At 43.0% G+C, this 25,687-nt stretch overlaps 1 protein-coding gene across 1 annotated transcript in view; it reads right to left on the bottom strand.

Moving 5' to 3' along the window:
* LOC141271488 (piezo-type mechanosensitive ion channel component 2-like) overlaps positions 1-25,687 on the bottom strand; it is a 143,756-nt gene that overhangs the window by 38,779 nt on the left and 79,290 nt on the right. The window contains exons 25-33 of the mRNA XM_073681553.1: positions 24,860-25,025; positions 19,391-19,634; positions 16,827-16,923; positions 16,586-16,748; positions 16,320-16,409; positions 15,525-15,622; positions 3,881-3,949; positions 1,884-1,996; positions 1,453-1,567 (exon numbers count right to left, since the gene is read on the bottom strand). Coding sequence (XP_073537654.1) covers positions 1,453-1,567; positions 1,884-1,996; positions 3,881-3,949; positions 15,525-15,622; positions 16,320-16,409; positions 16,586-16,748; positions 16,827-16,923; positions 19,391-19,634; positions 24,860-25,025 — 1,155 coding nt within the window. The remainder of the gene's footprint in view (positions 1-1,452; positions 1,568-1,883; positions 1,997-3,880; positions 3,950-15,524; positions 15,623-16,319; positions 16,410-16,585; positions 16,749-16,826; positions 16,924-19,390; positions 19,635-24,859; positions 25,026-25,687) is intronic.

Below are 25,687 nucleotides of genomic sequence, written 5' to 3'. Positions count from 1 at the left end.
TTACTGCTGATGTTGTACTGGTCACTCCAGCTGCTAGTGACCACCCGAGCCGTGCTGCGTCCACCAGGTCCTGGATCCGGTCAACCCCCAAACAAGTCCAGAGCGTGGCCCTGAGCTCTCCCTCTGTCCTTTCTTCAGCCGTCCCCACCAGTGATTCACCTAGGTCCAGCTCCCTCGGGCCTTCTTTTGGGACACCCTTGGCCCTGGGTTCCCTGACCCTTCATGTGGTGTGCCTTCGGGGTGAATGTGGTAGGTGACCGTGACAGACACTGCCCACGGTCTCCGGTCTCTGGCTGGGGATTGTTTTTGCCCCCACCAGCTTGGGTTCCGGTACCCTCTTGCTGACTCCTCACCCGGTGCTCTAATTTGGGTTCTTGGGTCCCTTCAGTCTTCCCCCTCTGGGTCTTTCTCTTTCTTTCTCCTCTCTCTCTCTCCAGGGCTGCTGTTTCCTTCTCTCTCCTCTCCAACTGACTTGTTCTCAGCGTCTGACCCTGATCTAAGCTGGTGCCCTCCTTATATATCCCTCTATGTGTGAGCTCAGGTGACCAGCACCCAATGAGCTCCTATCACTACCCAGACTGCTCCCCCTATCTGCCCCTACACTACATGGGATGTACCACCCCCCTCCCACTCCAGCCAGGAACAGGCTCGGTTGTACCTGCACATTTCTAAGTGGGAGTACCGTCGGCCTGCTCCTCTGGAATGGGATGTATGTAGTGCATGCAGTCTATCTGAGCTCAGTTCCACACTCCTTCCTTACCCGGGAGTGGAATATCACACCTCTGGGTTGAGGTGCAATACCCCTGTAGCAGCCGAATCCTCAGGGTGCTACACAGTCACTGTGCACATACATTACATTACGTATCCTGTACTGATCCTGAGTTAAATCCTGTATTATACTCCAGATCAGCACTCACTATTCTGCTGGTGCAGTCACTGTGTACATATATTACATTACTTATCCTGTACTGATCCTGAGTTACATCCTGTATTATACTCCAGAGCTGCACTCACTATTCTGCTGGTGGAGTCACAGTGAATACAGTACATTAATTATTCAGTGACTTAACCAACAGAATAATGAGTGCAGCTCTGCAGTATAATACAAGATGTAACTCAGAATCAGTACAGTATAAGTAATGTGACGTGTGCACACAGTGACTCCACCAGCAGAATAGTGTGTGCAGCTCTGGAGTATAATACATGATATAACAAATGATTAGTGAAGGATAAATAATGCAATGTAGAATTTTAAAAAATACCCATTTTGTAAGTACAATTTTGTATGTCAATTAATCGTGTATGTCAGTTGTAAAATAGTATGTAAAGGTGAATCTTTGCAAGTTGTATAAACTTACTAAAAACTGAGTAAGCAACTAAAAGGATGGTCCATGCACAAAAATTAAAATTTCTCCAAACACAGTATGACAAATGATGTTGATCACAACATACCATCTGGTTGTTGCTTTTCCATCTCTTTGCGGATCTGCTCTCGGATGGTCAGCTCATCGTTCTTCCGTAAGTTCAGTGCAGATTTGGAGCTTGTGGTCCATGCTTCATAGGCTAGCTGGAGACAATGTCAAAAGTATAACATCAATGTATTCTAATTTTACTTACAAGGAAACTCAGATACAGATTTGTCATACATGGTCGACCTAGAACATTATTATTAGGCTTCTTTATAGGGGTCGCCATGCCGCATACATTTTTTTAAGAAAAGAATAGAGACGAACCGGTATGTAGGACATCAGGAAAGGTTATAATGTCAGTCTACCCTACAAGTGCCTGAATAATGAGGCTACAATCAGTAATGTGAACCAGTTCAAGCTTCTATGTTCTGTAGCCTGAGACCAAATGTTAGGAGTAAGACCCAAATCATTTACCTGAAATGCTGTTTTCTTTTTCGGGGGCTCCTCTTCCCTTTTTTCTTCCCGAGTTTCTTCCTCTTCGCCCTCGCTGTCTGTATCAAATAGGCTGTAGGTTCCACTACGAACCACTGAAAAATGCATTGATAGATTTCAAGTGAACCTGTCAGCAAGTTTTACACATAGAAGTAATGTTTGGCTGTATAGAACCGAAGAAGAAAAAAGGATTTTCTGAGACTTCCATCCATAAAATTCATCTTATTATCAGGAATTCATTTAAATCAGGAGGATCCATCATGAGGATAAAACCTCATAATTGATCCTCCTGTTTTTAAATGAATTTCTAATAAAAAGATGAATTTTATTGATGGAAGTCTCAGAAAATCAATAGCAATACAATAGCTGAGCTTCACCGGCAGGAATTGGTACCCATTCATCAACTTTCTGTTGTATTCCCGAACAATATTGGCGTGGTGAGCTTCGTTATTTCATTTTTTTCTGCAAACTGTTTGGCTGTATAGTGGATAGTGACTCTATAAAAATGATACCTTTTTTGCAGAGATCCGATTACAGGTTCCCTGACCCTAAGGCCCCATTCACTCGTTCAGTATTTGGTCAGTATCTTACATTAGTATTTGGAAGCCAAAACCAGGAGTGGGTGATAAATACAGAAGTGGTGACGTGTTTCTATTATACTTTTCCTCAGATTGTTCCATTCCAGATTTTGGCTTACAAATAATGATGTAAAATACTGACCAAGTACTGCCATTAAAACACTTAGATTATGTTGTTGTAAAGGGGAATTCTAGTATATAACCAATGACAGATCTTAGGATAGACCATCTATATGTGATTGTTGTGGGTCCAACTGGTATAACTGCAGATGAGCACTGTAAGAACGCAGGAGTTAAGGTCTTATGGCAGGTATGTGTTACTAAAATGGTTTTTATCTTGACTGGATTTTGGGTCTTGATTTAGGAGTGACCAAAAGAGCATGGGTGGGAAAGGTCGCTCCCATACTCCAGTCGGATCTTACAGGTCTAATAAGTAGCAGCTGGGAATAGCTCAGCACAGTGTGTTTGTAGTGGACAGTCTATGCTATGGGAAGTGCATGTAATACCAAATTGGTGAGAATGTTTGAGTTACTTTGCCTTACCCAGAGAAAGGACTGTTTTGCTATTCATATGTGTTGAAGAAAGGCTGCTTTCATTTTTAGGTGTGGCTACCTAGGAGAGTTTTTATTCTGTTTGAGCTTTATTCCCATAGTAGGTTATGAATAAGAAGTATCACTTCAAAACGCGTCAACCAACACCTTGAATGTATCTCCCTTGGGACTATTTCCTCAGATGACACACTTGTCCATATGTCTTTGTGGATTTCTTATGGAATTATATATTTTTTATGGATGAAATTTTCTGAATAAAAATACACGTTTTATTAGAAGTGCTGGATCAACCGCCTTTGTTATATGGACTATTCCCTTTGGAACTTGGATCCGTGCACATCTGCATTTGTGTATAGGTGAGCTGATTACTATTTTTCTTTGCTGCTTTCATTTTTGTAGCTGTAAATTTTATGAAGGTCAATAAACTTTATTCTGTTTTGATATAAAAAAAAAAAACTGTGTCGGAGCATATAAGCCAGAGAGCTAAACCCCCACAGCACCCTAGGTAGGTCAATGGTTAGACTCATGTGGGAAGTTATCAAATGGTAAGCCGAAAATGATCACCACTATTATATATCAGTGAGAAATTCAAAACGGCTAGATCAGAAAAACCTAATGAGATGGTGACAATTTTACAGAAAATGATAACAGGGATTACTTCTTCTTTGAGTCAAGTTTATAAGTAGGATTATATAGAAATCAAAGGACTTTTATTTAGTATTATGTAACTCGGAAAGATGAACTTCTAAAAGTCAAAACTGATGTCAATTCACATTTTACTGCCAAAAATAGATGAGTGCAAAAATATCCCAATGTTACCCTTCAAAACACACAAATCGTCGCTTCTTACTCGTTGTGTGAGACACCCAGGGTTGCCACCATTTCTTTTTCCCATCCTTGTCTTTCTTTTCACTGTCATCTGTAATTACATAAAAGAAGAAACATATACAATATACAGATGTTGTATCATGACCTATTTACATGGAAAAGTTTGGTCCCTAATAATAGTTATTGCCTGGAGCATACACCATATTATCGATGGCTAATGATCAATACTTCCACAAGGTAGATGTTTTTCCCACACATTTTGCGCACTAGTTATAAGATGAAGCATAATTTAACCTTCTATATGAAAAAGAACGAAGGGGGTATAAGGACTGAAAAAATAATGCTACTGTTTGGAAAAACTAAAATAAAACTAAACTAAACTAAAATAAAGGGAATCATCACCAGGTCTTTGCTATCAGCATTCTATGGAGGCAGAGACCCTGATTCCAGCAATGTGTCACTTACTTTACTGGGTGATGCAATTTTGATGAAAAACTGATGTATCTGCTACTGAGCTAGAAGTTCTCTGAATGCTGAGCTTTGTATAACCCCGCCCACACCACTGATTGGTAGGTTTTGGCAGCATTTTTCATGCGGCTCCCCCCTGTCGTCTGCAGAGGGCCTAATAATTGCCCGAATCGATGGGAACAGTGCTCAAATGACATGGGAACAGCATAGGGAAGACCCCTAGAAGCATTTCTGACTCCCAGGTCACTGCTGTCAACAACGTTATCAGAGGTATTACGCCTCTTTTACAGACTCACAATAAAACATGCAAAAACAAATCTAAAATGGATTTTCCTGGGAAATATGTTAAGGAACATCCTTTCCAGGGTAATGACTTGTATATAAGGCAAAATAAATAACCAAAACCAAAAATAGTCCTCCACACCTTGGGCTATGTTCACACGTACCGTTTTTGATGCAGTTTTGCACTTTTGCATTGATTTCAACCAAGACAAATGCATTCACTGGGAAATGTCATTTTAAAATTTTACAACCTTATCTGGCCATGTGGTGTGTGACACATCATGAGACACATGCATACAGTGCTGAAAAGACATGGGAACAACATGAGGAAGAACCCTGGAAGCATCTCTTACTCCCAGGTCACTGCCTAAAAGTGTGCCCATCATAAGTGATCCTTGGCGAATGAGAAGATGCCTCCTGCCTTGCACATGTCATTGCAGACTTGCAAAAATCACCATTCACGTCCTTGTCCGAGTGCAGGAGCGTTCAGTTGTCCCTACCCCATTCCTTGGAATGCAAGCGCAAGTATGCAGCCATCCACCCACGCATCCACAGGCTGCAATACTATACTGACAAATTTTTGACAGCTGCTTGCACTTGAAATGTGGCCTTTTAGGCTCGTGGAGGCGGAAGCTGTCCACAATCTTATGGCGGCGGCGACCGGGTATGTATACTCGGTCCCCAGCCGCCACTATTTGTCCCGGTGTCCTCTCTGCCTTCCACAAACATGGGCCCTACAACATTACCCGTGCCCTCCCCAGTGAACTTACTGGGAAGGACCGCCTTCCCACAAATACGTGGTCAAGTGAATGTGGCCAGGGACGGTACGGAGCCAGTCCAAAGCTTTTTTTGCTGAGAGTTGAATTTCACCACAGTCATATTCTTTACCTTGGTGAAAGGACTTGGGAAACCATATCTACTCCAGCTGTCATTTCTCCCAGGAAGTCCTCTAAAGCTACTTTCACTTGAAATGTGGCCTTTTAGGCTTGTGGAGGCGGAAAATGTCCACAATCTTATGGCGGCGACCGGGTATCCATACTCGATCCCCAGATGCCACTGTTTCTCCCAGTATCGTCTCCACCTTCCACAAGCACGGGTCCCACAACATTACCCGTGCCCTACCCAGTGCACTTACTGGGAAGGACCGCCTAACCACAAACACGTGGACAGGTGAATGCGGCCAGGGACGGTACGGAGCCAGTCCACAGCTTTTTTTTGCTGAGAGTAGTATTTCACAACAGCCATATTCTCTAGCTCGGTGAAAGGACTGGCATAGAGAGAAACCATATCTACTCTGGGTGTCATTTCTCCCAGGAAGTCCTATAATGCAGCTTGTTGCAGAAGCAATGGCAGCCCGTCCAACATCAGCTCGCACTTGTCGGTGGTGCTTCGACACACAAACATCTTTCTTTGCGTCTTTAATTTCATGACTAGAGTTGGGCAATGTCCTGATCTGCAATGCGGTTTGAGAAATAACATGCATAAGCACATCCAATCCACATTAAAAAAGCAGACACAGAGTGTCCGGGAACCTTCCCACACACTTTTCTTAGCCAGAGCTGCTTCTCGACAGGGTTGGACGGGCCCACCAGAGAACCGGAGACTCCTCCGGTGGGCCTTGACTTCCTCTTCGGGAGAGTTCATAGTGCCAAGGTGAGGCCATGATGATAGAGGCCACCATCTGCTTAGTTTTCTGTTACTTGGAATGCAAGCACAAGTATGCAGCCAGCCACCCACCGAGAGGCCGCAATACTAAACTGCCAGATTTCTGGGCAGCTGCTTGCACTTGAAATGTGGCCTTTTAGGCTCGTGGAGGCGGAAGCTTTTCACAACCTCATGCTGGCGGGTGTCCATACTCGGTCGCCAGCCGCCACTATTTCTCAAGGTATCGTCTCCGTCTTTCACAAGCGCAGGTCCCTAAACATTACTGCTGGTACTTTTCTGTGGGAATCTGCTTGCCTCCTACCAGCCTGGAATATTTCCAGTAAACTATGGTATGACGCCATGGTATTAGCACTGCCCCCAGTACCAGTAGCGAAGCCATCCCCAATTTCCTTCTCAGGAATTTTATTTAGTAGACTGAGTAGCTGCCCAAATACATTAGTTTCTTACAAGGGAGCTGAAGATAGAGTGGCAGTAGGTGCAAGTTTCTCCAGCCTGTTAGATGAGGGTGAACGGCAGCACATTGGATCAGTGGTTAGCACTGAAGCCTTGCAGCGCTGGGATCCTGGGTTCATATCCCAGCAAAGACAACATCTGCAAGGATTTTGTATGCTCTCCCCCTGTTTGCGTGGGTTTCCACCTCAGGAGAGTGTCTGGGAACCTTCCCACAAACTTTTCTTAGCCAGGTCTGCTTCTCGGCAGGGTTGGTCGGTCCCACCAGAGAATCCTCTGGTGTGCCCAGGCTTCTACATCAGGAGAGTTCATGATAGCACTAACTTTGCAGCTGCTATGGGGCTCTTGAGCGGGGGAAAAAGGTGAGCCCTCAGAATCAAATCCTCTGGTGGGCCCAATATTTTTCAATCTGAAACAGCTTCTCAGTGGGAGTTGTATTTCACCACAGCCATATTCTTTAGCTCGGTGAAAGGACTGGCATAGAGGGAAACCGTATCTACTCCGGCTGTCATTTCTCCGTCACCAGGTTGAGCCCATTGTCACACATGATCATGCCTGGCTATATGTTCAGCGGTGAGAGCCACAGATCAGGCTGCTGAGTTACTGCTTTCAACAACTCTGCAGCGCTGGGCGGTTTGTCACCTAAGCATTAAGCATGTTATCTTCAGCACAGCCTGTTGCCACTTGGCCAAGGCAGTGCTGCAGTGCTTTCAGCTTGTGACTGATGTGGTCATTTCAGGGATGGAGGAGGAGGTGCAGGAGCTGTTTTTTATACTAAAGAAAGATCCTACTGTTTTGTTTCTTTTTTACGTTATTTTTTAAGACAAATGCATTCACCGTAAAATGTTATTTTAACATTTTACAACCTTATCTGGCAATGTGGTGTGTGACAAATCATCAGACACATCCTGTTTCATTTATGATGGAGGGATTCTGAACGTCACAAAGCCTATTTTTATAAAGCCATCAGGCAGCCCTTACTATTCTTAAAAGGCCAGCATTCGGCCTTCGTTATTGTTAGAGAGCCATCAGCCGGCTATTCTTAACGAGTGGGTCTCCTATACTGTTATTGCGTATGCAGTGACTGCAAGGGCTGCCAAAAATTCGGACACAACCCAATACTCCTTTGAAGAGACATAGAGGAGGGTCTCAGTAAAAAAAATGTTTCCATTATAAAGGAGCGGGTCTCCTATAGTGGTAATGTGCATGCTGTGACTGCAAGGGCTGCCAAAATTTGGGAAAAACCCCACTAACAATTTAAAGACACATAGAGCAGGGCCACAGTAACGAGTACGACATGTTTCCATTAGAAAGGAGCGGGTGTGCTGTACAGTTATAGGGTATGCAGTGAGTCCAACGGCTAACCAAATTTAGGCAAAACACCACTAAGAATTTAAAGACACATAGAGCAGGGCCACAGTAACGAGTATGACATGTTCCCATTAGAAAGAAGAGGGTCTGCTATACAGTTATAGGGTATGCAGTGACTCAAACGGCTAACCAAATTTAGGAAAAACCCCACTAACAATTTAAAGACACATAGAGCAGGGCCACAGTAATGAGTACGACATGTTCCCATTAGAAAGGAGAGGGTCTGCTATACAGTTATAAGGTATGCAGTGAGTCCAACGGCTGACCAAATTTAGGAAAAACCCCACTAAGAATTTAAAAGACACATAGAGCAGGGCCACAGTAACAACAAATTCCCATTAGAAAGGAGAGGGTCTCCCATGGTGTTGGCTTATGCAGTGAATGCAAGGGCTGCCAAAAATTGGGAGGCACTCCAATGCCCCTTGGAAGAGATGGAGAGGGTCTCATGAAAAAATGTTCCCATTATTAGGAAGTGTGTCTCCCATAGTGTTGGCCTATGCAGTGAATGCAAGGGCTGCCAAAAATTGGGAGGCACTCCAATTCCCCTTGGAAGAGACTTAGAGAGCCTCATAAAAAAATGTTCCCATTAGAAAGGAGCGGGTCTCCTATACTTGTAATGTCCATGCACTAAGTGTATGAACTGACAAACATTTACCCCTGGGTGGTATATATGAACATACTGTATAAAAAAAATTTTTTACAGGCATCATAAACACCCTTTAAAAAAATTATGTGGGTGTTGCATCACAGACCACGGTCACCCTGGTGATATGGTGGTGGAGGATAAGGATGAGGAGAAGGAGGAGGACAAGAGCAAATAGCCAAAATCAGGAAGCGTATACCCATGTGTGGGTGTGAAAAGTTGCATGGGAATACACCTCCCAAAAAAAGACACTGGATTTGAGTTTATGTTTCGCTGCTATCATTTGGTGGTGTTGAGAAGTCTGGTCCAATCCAGCCCTTGTTCATTTTTATAAGAGTCAGCCTGTCAGCATTTTCAGTTGACAGGCGGATGCGCTTATCAGTTATAATTCCACCAGCGGCATTAAAAACCGGCTCTGATAATACGCTAGCGGCAGGGCAGGCCAGGATCTCCAAGGCGTGGAGAGCCAGTTCATTCCACGTATCCACCTTGGATACCCAATAATTATAAGGCACAGAGGAATCACGGAGGACGTTGGTACGGTCTGCAAGGTACTCCCTCAGCATCCCAAACTTTGCACTCCTTGTGAGAGTACCCCGCGCCTCAGGGCTTGTGCGATGGGAGGGGCTGAGAAAATTCTCCCAGAACTTTGACAGTGTTCCCCTGCCTCTGCTGGATAGGAGTTGTGTCTCTCTCGCCTGTAGTCCTTGGTTGTCCAATGAAATATGACCTCTGCCGTCAGCGTTTTCAGATGGGAATTTTTTTATTAGTTCCGCAACAAGGGCCTTCTGGTACAGCCCCATTTTTGTAGACCTGTCCGCCTCAGGAATAAGAGATATAAAGTTCTCCTTGTAGCATGGGTCTAGAAGTGTCACCAACCAGTAATGACTGTCACCCAAAATTTTGAGAACGCGAGGGTCATGGGGAAGGCAGCGTAACATAAACTCAGCCATCATTGCCAGACTGCTAACAGGCAAGACTTCCGTGTCCTCACCAAGAGGACGAGTGACCATGCTCTCCTCCTCCTCTCTGTCCTCAGACCATCCACGCTGAACAGACGCTATGACAGTTGTGCAGGTAGTACCGTCTATAGCGCATGAAACTAGCTCCTGTTATTCCTCCTCCTCTTCCTCATTGTCACCCAATCCATGTTGGGATTTGTGTAATCACCCTGTATGGTTCCTTGCTCCATCTCATCGTGCTCCGCCTGCAATGCATCCTCTTTGATTGTGAGCAGAGAGCGTTTCAGAAGACAGAAGCGGGATGGTGACACTAATTATGGCGTCATCACCGCTCACCATCTTGGTGGAGTCCTCAAAGTTTTGGAGGATGGTACATATGTCTGACATCCATGTCCACTCCTGAGGTCTTATGTGTGGAGTCTGAACTGAATACTGAAGGCCTTGTTGATGCTGATACTCAACAACTGCCCTCTTTTGCTCACAAATCCTTCCCAACATCTGCAATGTAGAGTTCCAACGCGTGGGGACATCACACACCAGTGTGTGAGCCGGAAGCTGCAAACGCTGCTGAAACACGGCAAGGGCGGCGGAAGCTGCAGACGACTTTATAAAATTGGCACACAGGCGGAATACTATAACAAGCAGATCCGGCAGCTTCGGGTAGGATTTGAGAAATCGCTGAACCACAAGGTTAAGCACATGGGCCTGGCATGGTACGTGTGTGAGCTCGCCTCAGAGACGCCACCAGGTTACAACCATTGTCACACATGACCATGCCTGGCTGTAGGTTCAGTGGTGTGAGCCACAGATCTGCCTGCTCTTTCAGAGCTGTCCACAACTCTTCAGCATTGTGCGGTTTGTCACCTAAGCATATTAGCTTCAACAACACAGCTTGTTGCCGCTTGGCCGAGGCAGTGCTGCAGTGCTTCCAGCTTGTGACTGATTTCGGAGATGGAGGCTGAAGAGGAGGAGGAGGCTGAGGTGCAGGAGCTGTAGACTGTGTGGGCAACCCTGATTGACCTAGGGCCTGGGATCCTTGGTATCGGAAGGACGTATTCCGTCCCAAGGTCCGACTGGGTGCCGGCTTCCACTATGTTAACCCAGTGTGCCGTCAGCGAGATGTACCGTCCCTGCCCACAAGTCCCTGCACTCCACGTGTCCATGGTTAGGTGGACTTTCCCGGTAACTGCGTTGTTGAGGGCACGGCTAATGTTTTGGGACACGTACTTGTGTAATGCGGACATGGCACACAAGGAGAATTAGTGGCGGCTGGGGACCGAGTACCGAGGAACGGCCGCAGCCATCAGGTTGCGAAATGCTTCCGTCTCCACGAGCCTAAAAGGCAACATTTCGAGCGCAAGCAGTCGCGAAATGTGGGAATTTAGTAGTGTGGCCTGTGGGGCTTTGGCTGTGTATTTGCACTTGCGTTCCAAGAACTGCGGTAGGGACAAGGACGAAGACATGCTTCCTGATGATGCTACTTGAGAGTGTGCAATGACAGGTGCAGGGTAGGAGGCATCTTCGCATGCACCATGGACAGGGGATTGGCTTGCATGCACAACAGCGGAAGACACAGTGGTGCCACCCGCAGACACTGTTCCTGGACCATGAGGTTCGGCTAACAAAGTCGGTTGCTTTGCTGCCATGTGACTGATCATGCTGGTGGTGGTCAGGCTGGTCGTTTTGCCACCCCTGCTGATTCTGGCCTGGCAGGTCGTGCAAATGGCCTTTTTGCGGTTATCGACAGAGTCTTTAAAAAACGGCAACTTCCTTCATGTTGGTGTTAAGGGGAACGGTTGCCTGCCTTCTTTCTGCGGCCACCACACTGCTTCTTCCTGCCTGTTGGGGTGCTCTGCCTCCCTCCCCCTGTGTGCTGCTCTCCTCGCTCATCCACCACCTTGTCTTCCACTTCCGCACTCTGGTCCTCCTCCTGACTTTCTGGCAATTGTGTCTCATCATCGTCCACCTCGTGACACTTCCTCGTGTGACCGTGGCTGCTTAAATATTTTAGCATCGCTACATGCGATCTCCTCTTGCCCCACTTCAAGTAGACTAGGTGAGAGGTCCGAATATATAAATGGAAAAGTGAACAGCTCTTCGGAGTGTCCAAGTGTGGGATCAGTTGTCTCTGGACACTCGGCATGGTGGGAGGAAGGAGGTTAAGGGTGAGGAATATGCGGTCCAGACTCACAGCTACTGAGACTTGACCATGTGGAAGACAAGGTGGTGGTGGTGGCTAAGTGACTGGAAGCATTATCTGCTATCCAAACAATAACCTTTTCACACTGCTCTGTGTTCAAAAGTGATGTTCTGCGGTCCCCTATTAATTGGGACAGGAAGGTCGAGCGAGAAGATGTGGGTGTTTGTTGTGGCACAATTTCAGCTTGCCCACGGCCTCGGCCTCTGCATGCACCATCATCACCATCACGTCCAGTTCCCCGTCCCTTTCCACGTGCCTTGCCCATTTTAAATGGAGGACAATATCTTCCACGCTCACTACAAATGACTGAATTTGGAGCGAACTTATATGTGATCCGTGTGACGGACAAACCACAGTTTTAAATACCTGGCCTGTAGGTAACTACTTTGAACAGCAAACTGGTGTCAATTGCTTCACTGACACATGGAAACAAATTTTTAATGGAGGTCAGAAATGGCAGTATTTTCTGAAAACGTATATGTGATCCGTGTGACAGAGAAAACACAGTTTTAAATACCTGGCCTGTAGGTAACTATTTTAAACAACAAACTGGTGTGAATTGCTTCACTGACACACTGAAACAAATTTTTAATGGAGTCCAGAAATGGCAGTATTTTCAGCGCAATTATATGTGATCCGTGTGACGGACAAACCACATTTTTAAATAGCTGGATTTTTAGCGCTGTAATATGGAAAGGACCTGGCTGTATTCTGCAGTGCCAACAAGCAAATGGCGCAGAAAAACGGTGTTCTCTGGATTGCTTTTTAAGCAAATAATGAGGATTAAGATCCAAAAAAAATTATTCCTGGCCCCTGAGACCTGGGCCTTTTTTTTAGAAATATCTAACAGCAGCAGCAGACAAAGCTAGAATGGAGCCTCTTGTGCTATATGCACTGCAGTCTGCTATATACAGTCATGGCCAAAAGTATTGAGAATGAGACAAATAGTAATTTTTCCAAAGTTTACGCTTCATTTTTTGTAATGGCAATTTGCATATATTCCTGAATGTCAAAGAGTGATCAGCTTAACAGCAATTACTGTATTTGCAAAGTCAATATTTGCCCAGAAAATGAACTTTAACCCCCAAAACACATTTCAACATCATTGCAGTCCTGCCTTAAAAGGAGCAGCTAACATCGTTTTAGTTATTGATCCATTAACACAGGTGTGGGTGTTGATGAGGACAGGGCTGGCGATCAGTCAGTCATGATTAAGTAAGAATGACATCACTGGACACTTTAAAAGGAGGCTGGTTCTTGCTATCATTGTTTCTCTCCAGTTAACCATGGTTATCTGTAAAGAAACACGTGCAGCCATCATTGCACTGCACAAAAATGGCCTAACAGGGAAGAGTATCGCAGCTACAAAGATTGAACCTCAGTCAACAATCTATCGCATCATCAAGAACTTCAAGGAGAGAGCTTCCATTGTTGTCAAAAAGGCTCCAGGGCGCCCAGGAAAGACCAGCAAGCGCCAGGACCGTATCTTAAAACTATTTCAGCTGCGGGATCGGACTACCAGCAGTGCCGAGCTTGCTCAGGAATGGCAGCAGGCTGGTGTGAGTGCTTCTGCATGCACTGTGAGGCGGAGACTCTTTGAGCAAGGGCTGGTTTCAAGGAGGGCAGCAAAGAAGCCACTTCTCTCCAGAAAAAACATCAGGGACCGACTGATATTCTGCAAAAGGTACAGGGAGTGGACTGCTGAGGACTGGGGCAAAGTCATTTTCTCTGATGAATCCCCTTTTCGATTGTTTGGGACATCTGGAAAACAGCTTATTCGGAGAAGAAGAGGTGAGCGCTACCACCAGTCTTGTCTCATGCCAACTGTAAAGCATCCTGAAACCATTCATGTGTGGGGTTGCTTCTCAGCCAAGGGAATCGACTCACTCACAGTCTTGCCTAAAAACACAGCCATGAATAAAGAATGGTACCAGAATGTCCTCCAAGAGCAACTTCTCCCAACCGTCCAAGAGCAGTTTGGCGCCCAACAATGCCTTTTCCAGCATGATGGAGCACCTTGCCATAAAGCAAAGGTGATAACTAAATGGCTCATGGAACAAAACATAGAGATTTTGGGTCCATGGCCTGGAAACTCCCCAGATCTTAATCCCATTGAGAACTTGTGGTCAATCATCAAGAGACGGGTGGACAAACAAAAACCAACAAATTCTGGCAAAATGCAAGCATTGATTATGCAAGAATGGACTGCTATCAGTCAGGATTTGGTCCAAAAGTTGATTGAGAGCATGCCAGGGAGATTTACAGAGGTCTTGAAGAAGAAGGGGCAACACTGCAAATATTGACTTGCTGCATTAACTCATTCTAACTGTCAATATAACCTATTGGTACTCATAATATGATTGCAATTATATTTCTGTATGTGATATAAACATCAGACAAACACTAATAAAAACCAGAGGTCAGCAGATCATGTGAAAATATAATTTTGGTGTCATTCTCAAAACTTTTGGCCATGACTGTACACTGCCAGCCTGCCTATATACACTGCCTGCCTGACATCTCTGCAGATCGATTAGTCCTCAGAAGGACTGTTTGTTGAGATGGATATGTGTCTCTAATATAGTCTGTACACATACACTAACTAGAAACAAGCAAATCTCTCCCTAGCTCAGCAGCACCTCTCCCTACACTGTCTGATCCGGAGTGACTGTGACGAGCATGGCGGCGCCAGCTCTGATATACACCCGATGATGCTGTGCGGCCAGCCAATCACAGTAATGCCACAACCACCATGGCTGCGGCATTACAATGAGTGGCAGGCAATCCCTGCATGTTGATCGGTTCTGTAAAGAGGGCTAAACATGCAGGGAGGAGACCCGAGCTCCCGCCGAGCAACCCCAGAAATACTCGGCGAGCGCCGAGCATCTCGAACAGTGAGATGCTCGGGCGAGCACCGAGCAATAGCAAGCATGCTCGCTCATCACTAGTTAGCACCCTTGGTATAGGCCATCAATATTAGATCGATGTAGGTCCAATTTTCCTAACCCACACCGATAAGCTGCTTAAAGGGACAGTGACACTCCCAAAAGAGCTGCACCCCTTTCACACATCGTGTTGTGCCAGAAAAAATGACTGGAGATGCTGACTCTGAGAGTTAGACCACGGCCCCACTATCAGTATTTGGTCAGTATTCGGTCAGTATTTTTTCTGAGGAGTGGGAGCCAAAACCAGGAGTGGGTGATAAATGCAGAATTGGTGCACTTGTTTCTTTTATATGTTTTCTCTGATTGTTCCTCACCTGGTTTTGGCTACCACTCCTTAGAAAAAATACTGACTAGTGATGAGTGAGCGTGCTCATTTAACCCTTTAAACGAGCACGCTCGGGTACTCGCCGAGTAGTTTCGGCGTGCTTGGCATTTCAATAACAGCCGCTGCGGCTGCATGTGTCACATCTGTTAGACAGCTGTGACACATGCAGGGATAGCCTGTTTAAAGGGTTAAATGATCACGCTCGCTCATCACTAATACTGATCGAATACTGACCAAATACTGATAGTGGGGCCGTGGCCTTAAACTCCTACTGATCTAGTATAGATATCCCAAGGAAAGGCAACCCTTTAACAAATAGGATATTTCATATTCTTCTTGCAAACTTAGTTTTTACCTTTGTCCTTTGACGCCTCAGACGTATCCTCTCCTCCGCTGTCCTTCCCTGGTTTCTCATCATTTGTTGACTTCTGTTTCAATTTGATTTGCTCCATCCTGCAGATTTATATGACATACCCATATGAAGTCATGAAGAAAACAGTCCACTTACACTACGAGGTTCATGCACACATCACTCATGTAAACTGGTGCTTACAGGATTAGGAAAAATGTCATAGTGGACACCTAGATCAACAGCATCTCAACACTGAGGTCCCAATTCATCATTAAGTCTTTTTTTTTCTTGAGGTATTCGCTAACGTTTATTGCGCCAAATTCATCAAAATGGAGCGCATGGTTCATGAATTTGGTGCAAACTATAAAAACAAGGGCTTCTTTCCTGTCATTAACCATTTTGAGCAAACTACACCAGGGGTAGACTGAAGTTGAGTTGCACCAAATTTTGCGACTTTCTAGAAAGTCACATTTGATGAATCAGGAGACAATATCTGGAATCACCACAAAGTGAAAAAAACAAAAACAGGCGAGTATATGTAAAATGGACTTAAAAAATGCATAAATAGAATAATGAATTGGGTGATGACAAAAAAAGCCCCAAAACACACAAAACTAGACAAAAAAAATAGGCACAATGATGAATCGGGGCTTGAGTCGTTTTGATGAGTTTTTGGAGCACAAACTCCAAGTTTTTGAGAAGCTTTCAGATTTGGAGAGTTTCTGCTCCTTTTCTGCTCCAGAAACTCCTCATAATAATACTCGGTGTGCACATACCCTTACATTAGTAAGGACTTACTGTTTTTTCATTGCTTGGGAACATTTCTTTTCCTCTTCTAGGCGAACAGCTACTACTTTCTTAATTTTCTCTTCAAACAGTTCTGCTCCTCTAAGAGTGTTGACAAAGAAAAGAAGATAGATAAAAAGCAATTAAAACAGCCTCTGATTCATTGCTTTCTTTGGAAGTACAATTAAGAGATTTATGCAACTTCTGTAAGAAAATGGATTTAAGAAATCAATTTTTTTTCCTTTCCGGAAGCAGGATCCATGGGACAGAATTCGTACCTTGAAGCCAAGAGTTTTGAGGCTTTCAGATCTGCCACCACGTAGAGGAAGTAATAGCTGGAGAACACACGACGTTGGATCAATAGGAATGTAAAACAGATGGCATCCCACACAATGCCTGCTTCATTTTCTGGCAGCTCACATGTCTCATCAGATGGGATTTCTGTACAACAAGATATTAATGATGAAGTGTCAAGAAGGAATCTGCACGTACCAGTTATGTAGTAGAACTCCAACTTACTCAGTTCATAGCCTTTGATAGTACAAAACATACTAAATGTCTGGATGAGCCAACAATTATTCTTCATCAGTTTATCTAGATAAGCACAAGCCCCGATCTGAAAAAAAAAATATCAATATATGGTCAAAATTGATGGCACCCATGAAATTGTTCCAGAAAATGAAGTATTTCTCCCAGAAAATCATTGCAATTACACGTTTTGATTTGTTATACACATGTTTATTCTCTTTGTGTGTATTGGAACAACACAAAAAAGCAAGAAAAAAAGGCAAATTGGACATAATTTCACACAAAACTCCAAAAACGGGCCGTACAAAATTGTTGGGACCTTTCCAAAATTGTGGGTAAACAACTTTGTTTCAATCATGTGATGCTCGTTCAAACTCACCTGTAGCAAGTAACAGGTGTTTGCAATATGAAAATCACACCTGAAACAAGATAAAAAGGGGAGAAGTTAACTAAATCTTTGCATTGTGTGTCTGTGTGTGCCACACTAAGGATATGTGCGCAAGATCAGAAATTACTTGCAGAAATTTCTGCAACGTTTCTGTAAGGTTCTGCACCTCTTGGCAGCAAAAACGCTGCGGAAATTCCGCGCGTTTTTGATGCTTTTTTTTCTTTTACATACGTTTTTTGTGCGTTTTTGCCTGCGTATTTGCCATGCGTTTTTTCTAATGCATTGTATAGGAAAAACGCTGGCAAATCCACACAAACAATTGACATGCTGCTTATTTAAACGCACATGAAATTCTGTCAGGAAAATTCCTGATCTTATGCACAGATCTTCCAAATTCTCACTGGAAATGCTGGGATAAGCATTACATTGCATTTCTGGACCATTTATGCTCGGAAAAAATGCTCACAAAATGCACAAAAAATGCTCCATGTGCACAATAGCCTAAGCATGGAGAACAGAAAGAGGAGAAGAGAACTGTCCTGAGGAGATGAGAACCAAAATTGTTGAAAAGTATCAACAATCTCAAGGTTATAAGTCCATCTCGAGTTCTTGATGTTCCTTTGTCCACGGTGCACAACATAATCAAGAACTTTACAACCCATGGCACTGTAGCTATTGTCCCTGGATATGGACAGCAGAGAAAAATTGATGAAAGGTTGTAACGCATTATAGTGTGGATGTTGGATAAGCACCAATCAAGTTCCAAAGAAATTCAAGCTGTCCTGCAGGCTCAGGGTGCATCAGTGTCAGTGTGAACTATCCGTTGACATTTGAATGAAATTAAACACTATGGCAGGAGACTCAGGGGGACCCCACTGCAACACAGAGACATAAAAAAGGAAGACTGCAATTTGCCAAAATGTACGTGAGTAAGCTAAAATTCTTCTGGGAAAGCAACCTGTGGACAGAGGAGACCAAGACAGAGCTTTTTGATAAAGCACATCATACTACTGTTTACCAAAAATGGAAGGAGGCCTACAAAGAAAATAACACAGAACCTACAGCCAAATATGGTGGAGATTCAAACATTTTTTGGGGGGCTTGTTTTGCATCATGAAATCTGAAGATTACCATAGGAATTTGGGTCACAATGTAGTGCCCAGTGTCAGAAAGCTGGGTTTGTGTCCTAGGTAATAGGTCTTCCAGCATGACAATAACCCCAAGCATACTTCAAGAAGCACCTTGAAATGGATGGAAACAAAGCCCGTGGAGAGTTCTGAAGAGGCCAGCAATGAGCCTGCATCTAAATCCTATTGACATCTTAAAATTGCTGCTGGGAGAAGTCACCCTTCAAATATGAGAGACCTGGAACAGTCCCAAATTCCAGCTGAGAGGTGTAAGAAACTTGTTGATGGTTATAGGAAGCGATTGATTGCAGTTATTTATTCCAAATGGTGTCCAACCAAATATTAAGTTGAGGGTGCCAACAATTTTGTCTGGCCCATTTTTGGGGTTTTGTGTGAAATTATGTCCAATTTGTCTTTTTGCCCTCTGTTTTTTTGTGTTGTTCCAATACACACAAAGGAAATAAACTTGTGTATAACAAAACATGTGTAATTGCAATAATTTTCTGGAGAAATACAATTTCAAGGGTGCCAACACTTTCCGCCATGACTACGGTATATATAAAATTAGCTTATCATTTTCCATTGATGTAATTAAATTAACTAAAATACAAGAGTCAGAAATGTATTAATAAATGTTTCACTATTAAATAAACCAAAAACTACCACATAAAGAGGAGCTAAAAATTTTATTAGAGGGAATGTATCCAATATATCCTCTATCAATTGTTGAAATCAGGTTTTTGTTTTAAATGTATTTTTTAAAAAAATTTGCAATGTTTTTTTTTCATATCACAATCTGAATTTTAAAAAAAATGCAATTTTCACACCGGCCACTGAAGCTTTTTAGAAATATATTTCTTTTTTTTTTTAAATACAGATCGTGGATATGAATATAAAATTAAAAAAATAAAAAAATACGGTAAATAAAAAAAATATATATATATCACAGAAAAACTTGATTTAAACAATAGGTTACTTCCTGATGACACATTCATTTTAAAATAGACTCTATTGTCAAGAACTAATTTTTCCACACTTACTGAAAGAAGGTTTTTCATGGTAATTACAAAAGCCGTATAGGTAATAAGATAGTCCCAGAGCTTGAGAAGATGACGGACTGGCTTCATCAGGAGGCTACCACCAAACAGCATGAAATGGAAACAGGCCATCAGGTATACCATACAGAGTATATTAATCCGGGTGGTACCAGTGATAAAAATCAGACACAGCACGAACCAGAAGTGATAACTAAATACAACCACTTTAGCCATATCCAGATAGGACCTGTACAGTATGGAGGACAAATATGGTGAGTCAGGCTGGGTTTATTCCTGCTGCTCCCGAGCTTTCCATTTTTATATAAATCTGCCATACAGTTCAAGAGATATTGGCATTTTTTGGGTGCTAATTTTCATGTTCTTTACCAATAGGGTATTGCTCATAGGGTAATAACGCAGAGCAGCCTAATGACACCCCCCAAAGAATCCCGTGAGCACCGCCATTTTGCTAAGGACCATAAAAATTAGCACAAAGTAAATAGTTCCATAAATTAGAACTGTATGGCAGATTAAAAAAACAAAACAAAAAAAAACTCAAAACACATACTCAAGTACCCTGCATGTTCCCAACCACCATAGCAAGATGGGTAAAGATTTCTTTAATTGATCATATCTTTTACATAATTTATTAATGCTGCAGTGTTTGAAGAATAAATTTTTATTCCACAGCGTCACATGTGCTAATGACTGGGGCGTAGTCTGCTGGGTTTCTCTACCCCCGGACTGGTTCTGCAATGGATTTTCTAAGCCTGCCTACAATACTTGGTATGGTAGGACCATTACGCACACTGTCAATCACACCCAGGGGGGCATGGATAGAAAATCTGAGACAGGACTAGTCTGGAAGAAGAGACACCCCCCCAGGACTAGTCCTGCTTCATTAGCACATGCAACACTGGAATAAAAATTCGCTCTTCAGATACTGCAGCGTTAGTAAGTTACATAAAAGAAATGATCAGATTAAATAAATCTGCGCTCACATCTCTATAGTAGCAGATGATAGCAGTTAAGGGATTTGACAGAATCCCTTTAAATGTATTAATACAGTAAATCTGTCCTGTTGTCTATACACTATGTCACTTATTGCCTACGTGTAGTATACGAAATACCTGACATCCAAAATGCTTTTCATACATGATAAATAGGAAAGAAAGCCATAATGCTAAAACCAGCAGCTCTATGCCTTAGCTCATATGTGTCCTGTTCTGGGGCAAATGAAGATCCTAGATATCTATATTACTGAGCTATGAATGTAAATCCAGCACTGGGATTTTTACTAAGCCAAAACTTTATTGAAAAACACTGAAAATGCACCGAACAGCTGCTGACGCATTTCGGAACAAACATAGGTCTTAAGTCAGAGCTATCAAAAGAAAAGGGTTTCTGCAGAGCCTCATCTAAATGGAGTAGAGGTCGGGCATGCACACCTTCGCTCCATTTATCCCATACGAGACTGCTGGAACTAGCCTAACACTGTACCTTCTTTCACCAGCAGCATCAAAGACAATAAATGAAGCAGAGGTGGCACATGCTCAAACTCCACTCCATTCAGATGTGGCTCTATAGAGCCCCAATTTTGGAATTGGCTTCCAAAGTTTGGTTTATCAGCTTGACCTACTTGGTAAAAACCTTTTAATTAGTACACATATGTATTCACTGGCGGACACAGACAGAAAAGGGCCCCTGTGCAAGAACAATATGTGGGCCATTTTCAGCCCAAGAGCTCCTAAAAATGCAAAATTGCACCTGCTTTGGAGGTAGAGATTGGCCTTCTTATCTCTTGGGCCCCTGTGCGGTCGCACAGGTTGCACCAATGATATGTCCGCCCCTGTATGTATTTAAAGCGCAAGTAACACAGTTATATTGAAACACATGCACAGGTATCAATTATATTAACTATCTGAAAGGTCCAAAAACAGTGCCACAAAACAATTCTTCAACCTATCTAGAAATCGACCTTCTTGGACTTGTTCATTCATTGCAATTTGCTGCAGATTTTCCATCTTTCAGTGTATTACAGTCTAGAGATAATTTTTGTGCGAAAATTAACCTGTGCTGTAGGTTTTTAAAAGGAACCTGTCACTTGATTCATGCTGACCAAACCACAGGCAGCATTAACCAGGGTCTGGCTGCATGCATGTCAGGTATATATTTTCTGTGAAGCTCTCCAACATTTCAAAGAAGGTATAGCTTAACCCTTTCGCCCCGAAGCCTGTTTTCACCTTCCTGACCAGGCCAATTTTTTAATTCTGACCAGTGTCACTTTATGAGGTAATAACTCTGGAACTTTTCAACAGATCCAGGTGATTCTGAGATGTTTGTTCGTGACATATTATACTTCATGACAGTGGTAAAATTTATTTGTTATGACTTACGTTTATTTGTGAGAAAATCTAAAATTTGGCGAAAATTGTGAAAATTTTGCAATTTTCAAACTTTTAATTTTTATGCCCTTAAATCAGAGATTTATGCCATACAAAATAGTTAATAAATAACATTTACTACATGTCTACTTTACATCAGCACAATTTTGGAGACATAATTTTTTTTGCTAGGAAGTTATAAGGGTTAAAAGTTGACCAGTGATTTCTCATTTTTACAGCAAAATTTACAAAACCATTTTTTTAGTGACCACATCACATTTGAAGCGACTTTGAGGGGTCTATATGACATAAAATACCAAAAAGTGATACCATTCTCAAAACCACACCCCTCAATGTGCTCAATATCACATTCAAGAAGTTTATTAACCCTACACCTCTCAATGAATTCATCTAGGGAATCATATTGACACCATAGGTGTATCACAGCATTTTATACCATTGGGCAGTGAAGAAAAAATAATTAAATTTTTACCACCAAAATTTTGTTTCAGCCCCAGATTTTACATTTTTACACTGGGAAATAGCTAACAATGGCACCAAAATTATTCCGACAATTTCTGCTGAATTTAGAAATACCCGATATGTGACTGTGCAGTATTGCTTAGCCATATAGCGAGACTCGGGAGGGACAGAGCGCTTTTTGCCTCCTGGAGCGAAGATTTTCCTAGAATAGTTTGTCAACTCCATATACAGAGCCTCTACGTGCTAGAAGAGCAGAATCCCCCTCTAGTGACTCCATTTTGGAAATATACCCCTTTGTGAATTTATCTACAGGTATAGTGATGATTTTGACTCCATGCATGTTTTCCAGAAACAAGCAGCAGTGGATGTTGCTAAGTGAAGATTGCAAACTGCCATTGTAGTGACCAAAACGTTGTAGTGACCAGTACGTTGTAGTGACCAGTACGTTATGCCCAGCTCGTGCTTCTGGAGACATGCACCTGTAAATTAAGCATGCTCTCATCGCTACAGGAATGCCAAACATGTGGATGCTAAATGTGGTTTAGAAACACTGTGGAGCCTAGAAGGGAGGGGGACGTTTGGATTTGGGAGCACAGAATTCGCTGGATTTCTTCTGGAGGGCAAGGAGCCATTTCTTTTTTCCAGAGCCTTTGTGCTACCAGTAAAGTGGAAGCCCTTTATATTTCCGTTAACAGATTATGAACCTGAGTGAGAACTTGTTTTTTTTGTGAATGGAGTTGAAGCTTTTATTTTATATTTTACATAAGATTTGGGATCACATTTATCCTGTGATCTACACTGAGCACTTATATCGGGGTTTCCATCTAAATCTTCAAGTGACGTGATTCAGATGAAACCCCCGATGGATCCATTCACTATAATGAGGCAGTAGAGTTACTCTGGACTCCAACTGGCCTCTGTTCAGCGTCATCCTTCTTTTCAGAAGTTCACAAAACTGTGGCACTTTTATGCACTCCGAACAAAAAGACGGACACCTCTGGATCATAGGCCAGACGACATCAACAGTGCCTCCATCTGCCTCATTATAGGGAATCTTCTGCCGGGGTTTCCATCTGAATCAAGTATTTCAGAGATTTACACGGAAACCTTGGTATAAGTGCTCAGCGCTCAGCCCAGAGCGGAAGATAAATGTGATACTGCTATCTTTGGGAGGTAGAATGAACAAATCAACAGAAGGTGAAGAATTAGTTTTATTTATTTTTTACGCCATTCCTCGTGCAATATAAGTGATTAGGCGACTTTATTCTTCAAGTCGGTGGGATTACAGCGATACCAGATTTATATTGGGTTTTTATGATTGGCAGCTATCACAAACTAAAAGAAGCTTTTTATTGTAAAAGTTACAAGTTTTTGCATCGTCATGTTTTAATAGCTATAATTTTTCCATATTTTTGCCGACAGAGTCATGTTTAGCATCCTACTATCTAGGAGGAAGTGGGGACCAAACCTCATTGTTGCGCACGCCGGAGGTCACTGGAGCGGAAGTCACAGTGACTCCCGGCGCTTGTGCGCTAGAGCAGACAAGTAAATAGTGCAGGGAGAAAAAAAAAGCGCTTTCAGCTATAGGCACATTGTGCATGCGCAGGATGTTCAGCTCTAGACTGCAAGTCACAGAGCCCTGTGACGTGTAGGGGTGGTTAGGGGAGGGGGGGGGAATATTTAAATTAAGTTTAAATTAAGCCTAGAAAAACGGATTGAATAAAAAGAGATTTCTTTGCAAACAGATCTGTAGTATTGGCCATACAGGTAAGTATAGATTTACATTTATATAACCTGTATGCCCATATTAGACGTCTGATAACGTCAAAGGGGTGACAGATTCCCTTTAACTGTTCACAATAACAGTAATTTTGACCAGGGGTGCCCAAACTTTTACATGTCATTGTATCTCTGTATAAGAGTCCATATAGAGATAGCTGTCAGTCACTGATAGGACCGGCCACTGGACTTAAAGTATCAGAAAGAGCAGAAGATTAAATGATTAAATGATTAAAACACTGGTTATACTGAATCTTTACTCAAAAAACTATATATTAATCTGATCAGCTCCTCCTGCCCTAAAACATGATGTCTGCAGATTGGACTGCATTTTCTTTGTGACAGGTTCCATTTAAAGATCCAGCTGTAGACCATAGTAATAGAGGTGACTAGTTCGGAGTCGTCTTCGGCCAGGTTCTCCCTGCATCACTCTAGTTGATTGACAGGTTTCTCCCAATGTACACACATGGGAAAGTCCTGTCCATCACCTGAAGTGGTGTTGGAAAAGGCTAGCTAGATCTTCTAATTATATTTCTGTAAAATACTCTGGCATTTCAAACAAATACAAAACTGTCTGCAATCACAGAGCCAGGCTCTGATTCATGTGGCCTGTGGCTTGGGCAGCATGAATCGACTCACAGGTTCCATTTAAATCAGCAGCATATCAAATTTGTGCAGATATTCATTGAGGATTTCACACTTTATATAGCAAGGTGGGAAATCTTTCAACAAATCCACATCAAAATCTGCGACAAAATTTACACAGAATTTTTTCCCTCACATGTGAACATACCATTAGAAGCCATATACATTGATAAATACTTACTTGCAGTGGAGGAAATTAGGTACAGGGCTATACTGGCTCAAATCTCCAGGGTCCAAGTCTTTACTAATCTCAATGTTATCACCAGCTAGCATTCGCACACAAGTCAAGTTCTCATCCTCAAATACCTGCCACTGCAGAGAAGCGAGGAGCAACAGCATGGTGTCATCTGGCCAGGAATAGAGAGGAGACTAATCATATCAAAAGACAGGTTAATGTTAATAAAGCATTGCAAACACAGTCTAAAAGCATGAAGGAGCTTATTAAGCAACTGGTCCAGGCTAATCTACAGTTGCAGTAGCAACAGCAGACCCAACAGGGGACAAACAATCTTCTGATCCAGCAGTTTTAACAGCAGCAGCAGGAGTTAAAGCAGCAGCAGCATCAGCAGCAGATGGCTCTCCTGGCAAAAACTGTCCAGGCCAGGAAGATGACATCACCCACAAGCCAAAATGAAGGTATCCGGATGAGGCGAACGGTAGGGGAGGCCTCACAGAAAATTGCGCTTTCCTGACTGTATTTGAGAAGGCGGCAGACAGAGAGAAACTTGCCCTAGAGTAATGGGCATAGGTCCTAGCTCCATACCTTATGGGGGAACTGCAGAAAGCGTACTACAACCTTGCCCTGCAGGATGCCAAGGACTGCTACAAGTTGAAGACGTAGATTATGGCACGTTTTGGCGTCACCCTGGCAGTCCGATCACAACGGGTGCACCTTTGGCACTACCAAAGGGAAAAACCTCCCTGGTCCCTTATGTTCAATCTGTTACAACTGGTGCAAAAATGGCTGCAGCCTGAGACCAGCTCTCCAGCACAGATGGTGGAAAGAGTG

The sequence above is a fragment of the Phyllobates terribilis genome, unplaced genomic scaffold (assembly GCF_046119375.1).
Source record: "Phyllobates terribilis strain yellow unplaced genomic scaffold, ASM4611937v1 Scaffold_5__5_contigs__length_657084704, whole genome shotgun sequence".
In the NCBI taxonomy this organism is placed as follows: Eukaryota; Metazoa; Chordata; class Amphibia; order Anura; family Dendrobatidae; genus Phyllobates; species Phyllobates terribilis.
Note: the sequence above shows the minus strand (reverse complement) of the source record. Positions and strands in the feature narration are given on the sequence as shown.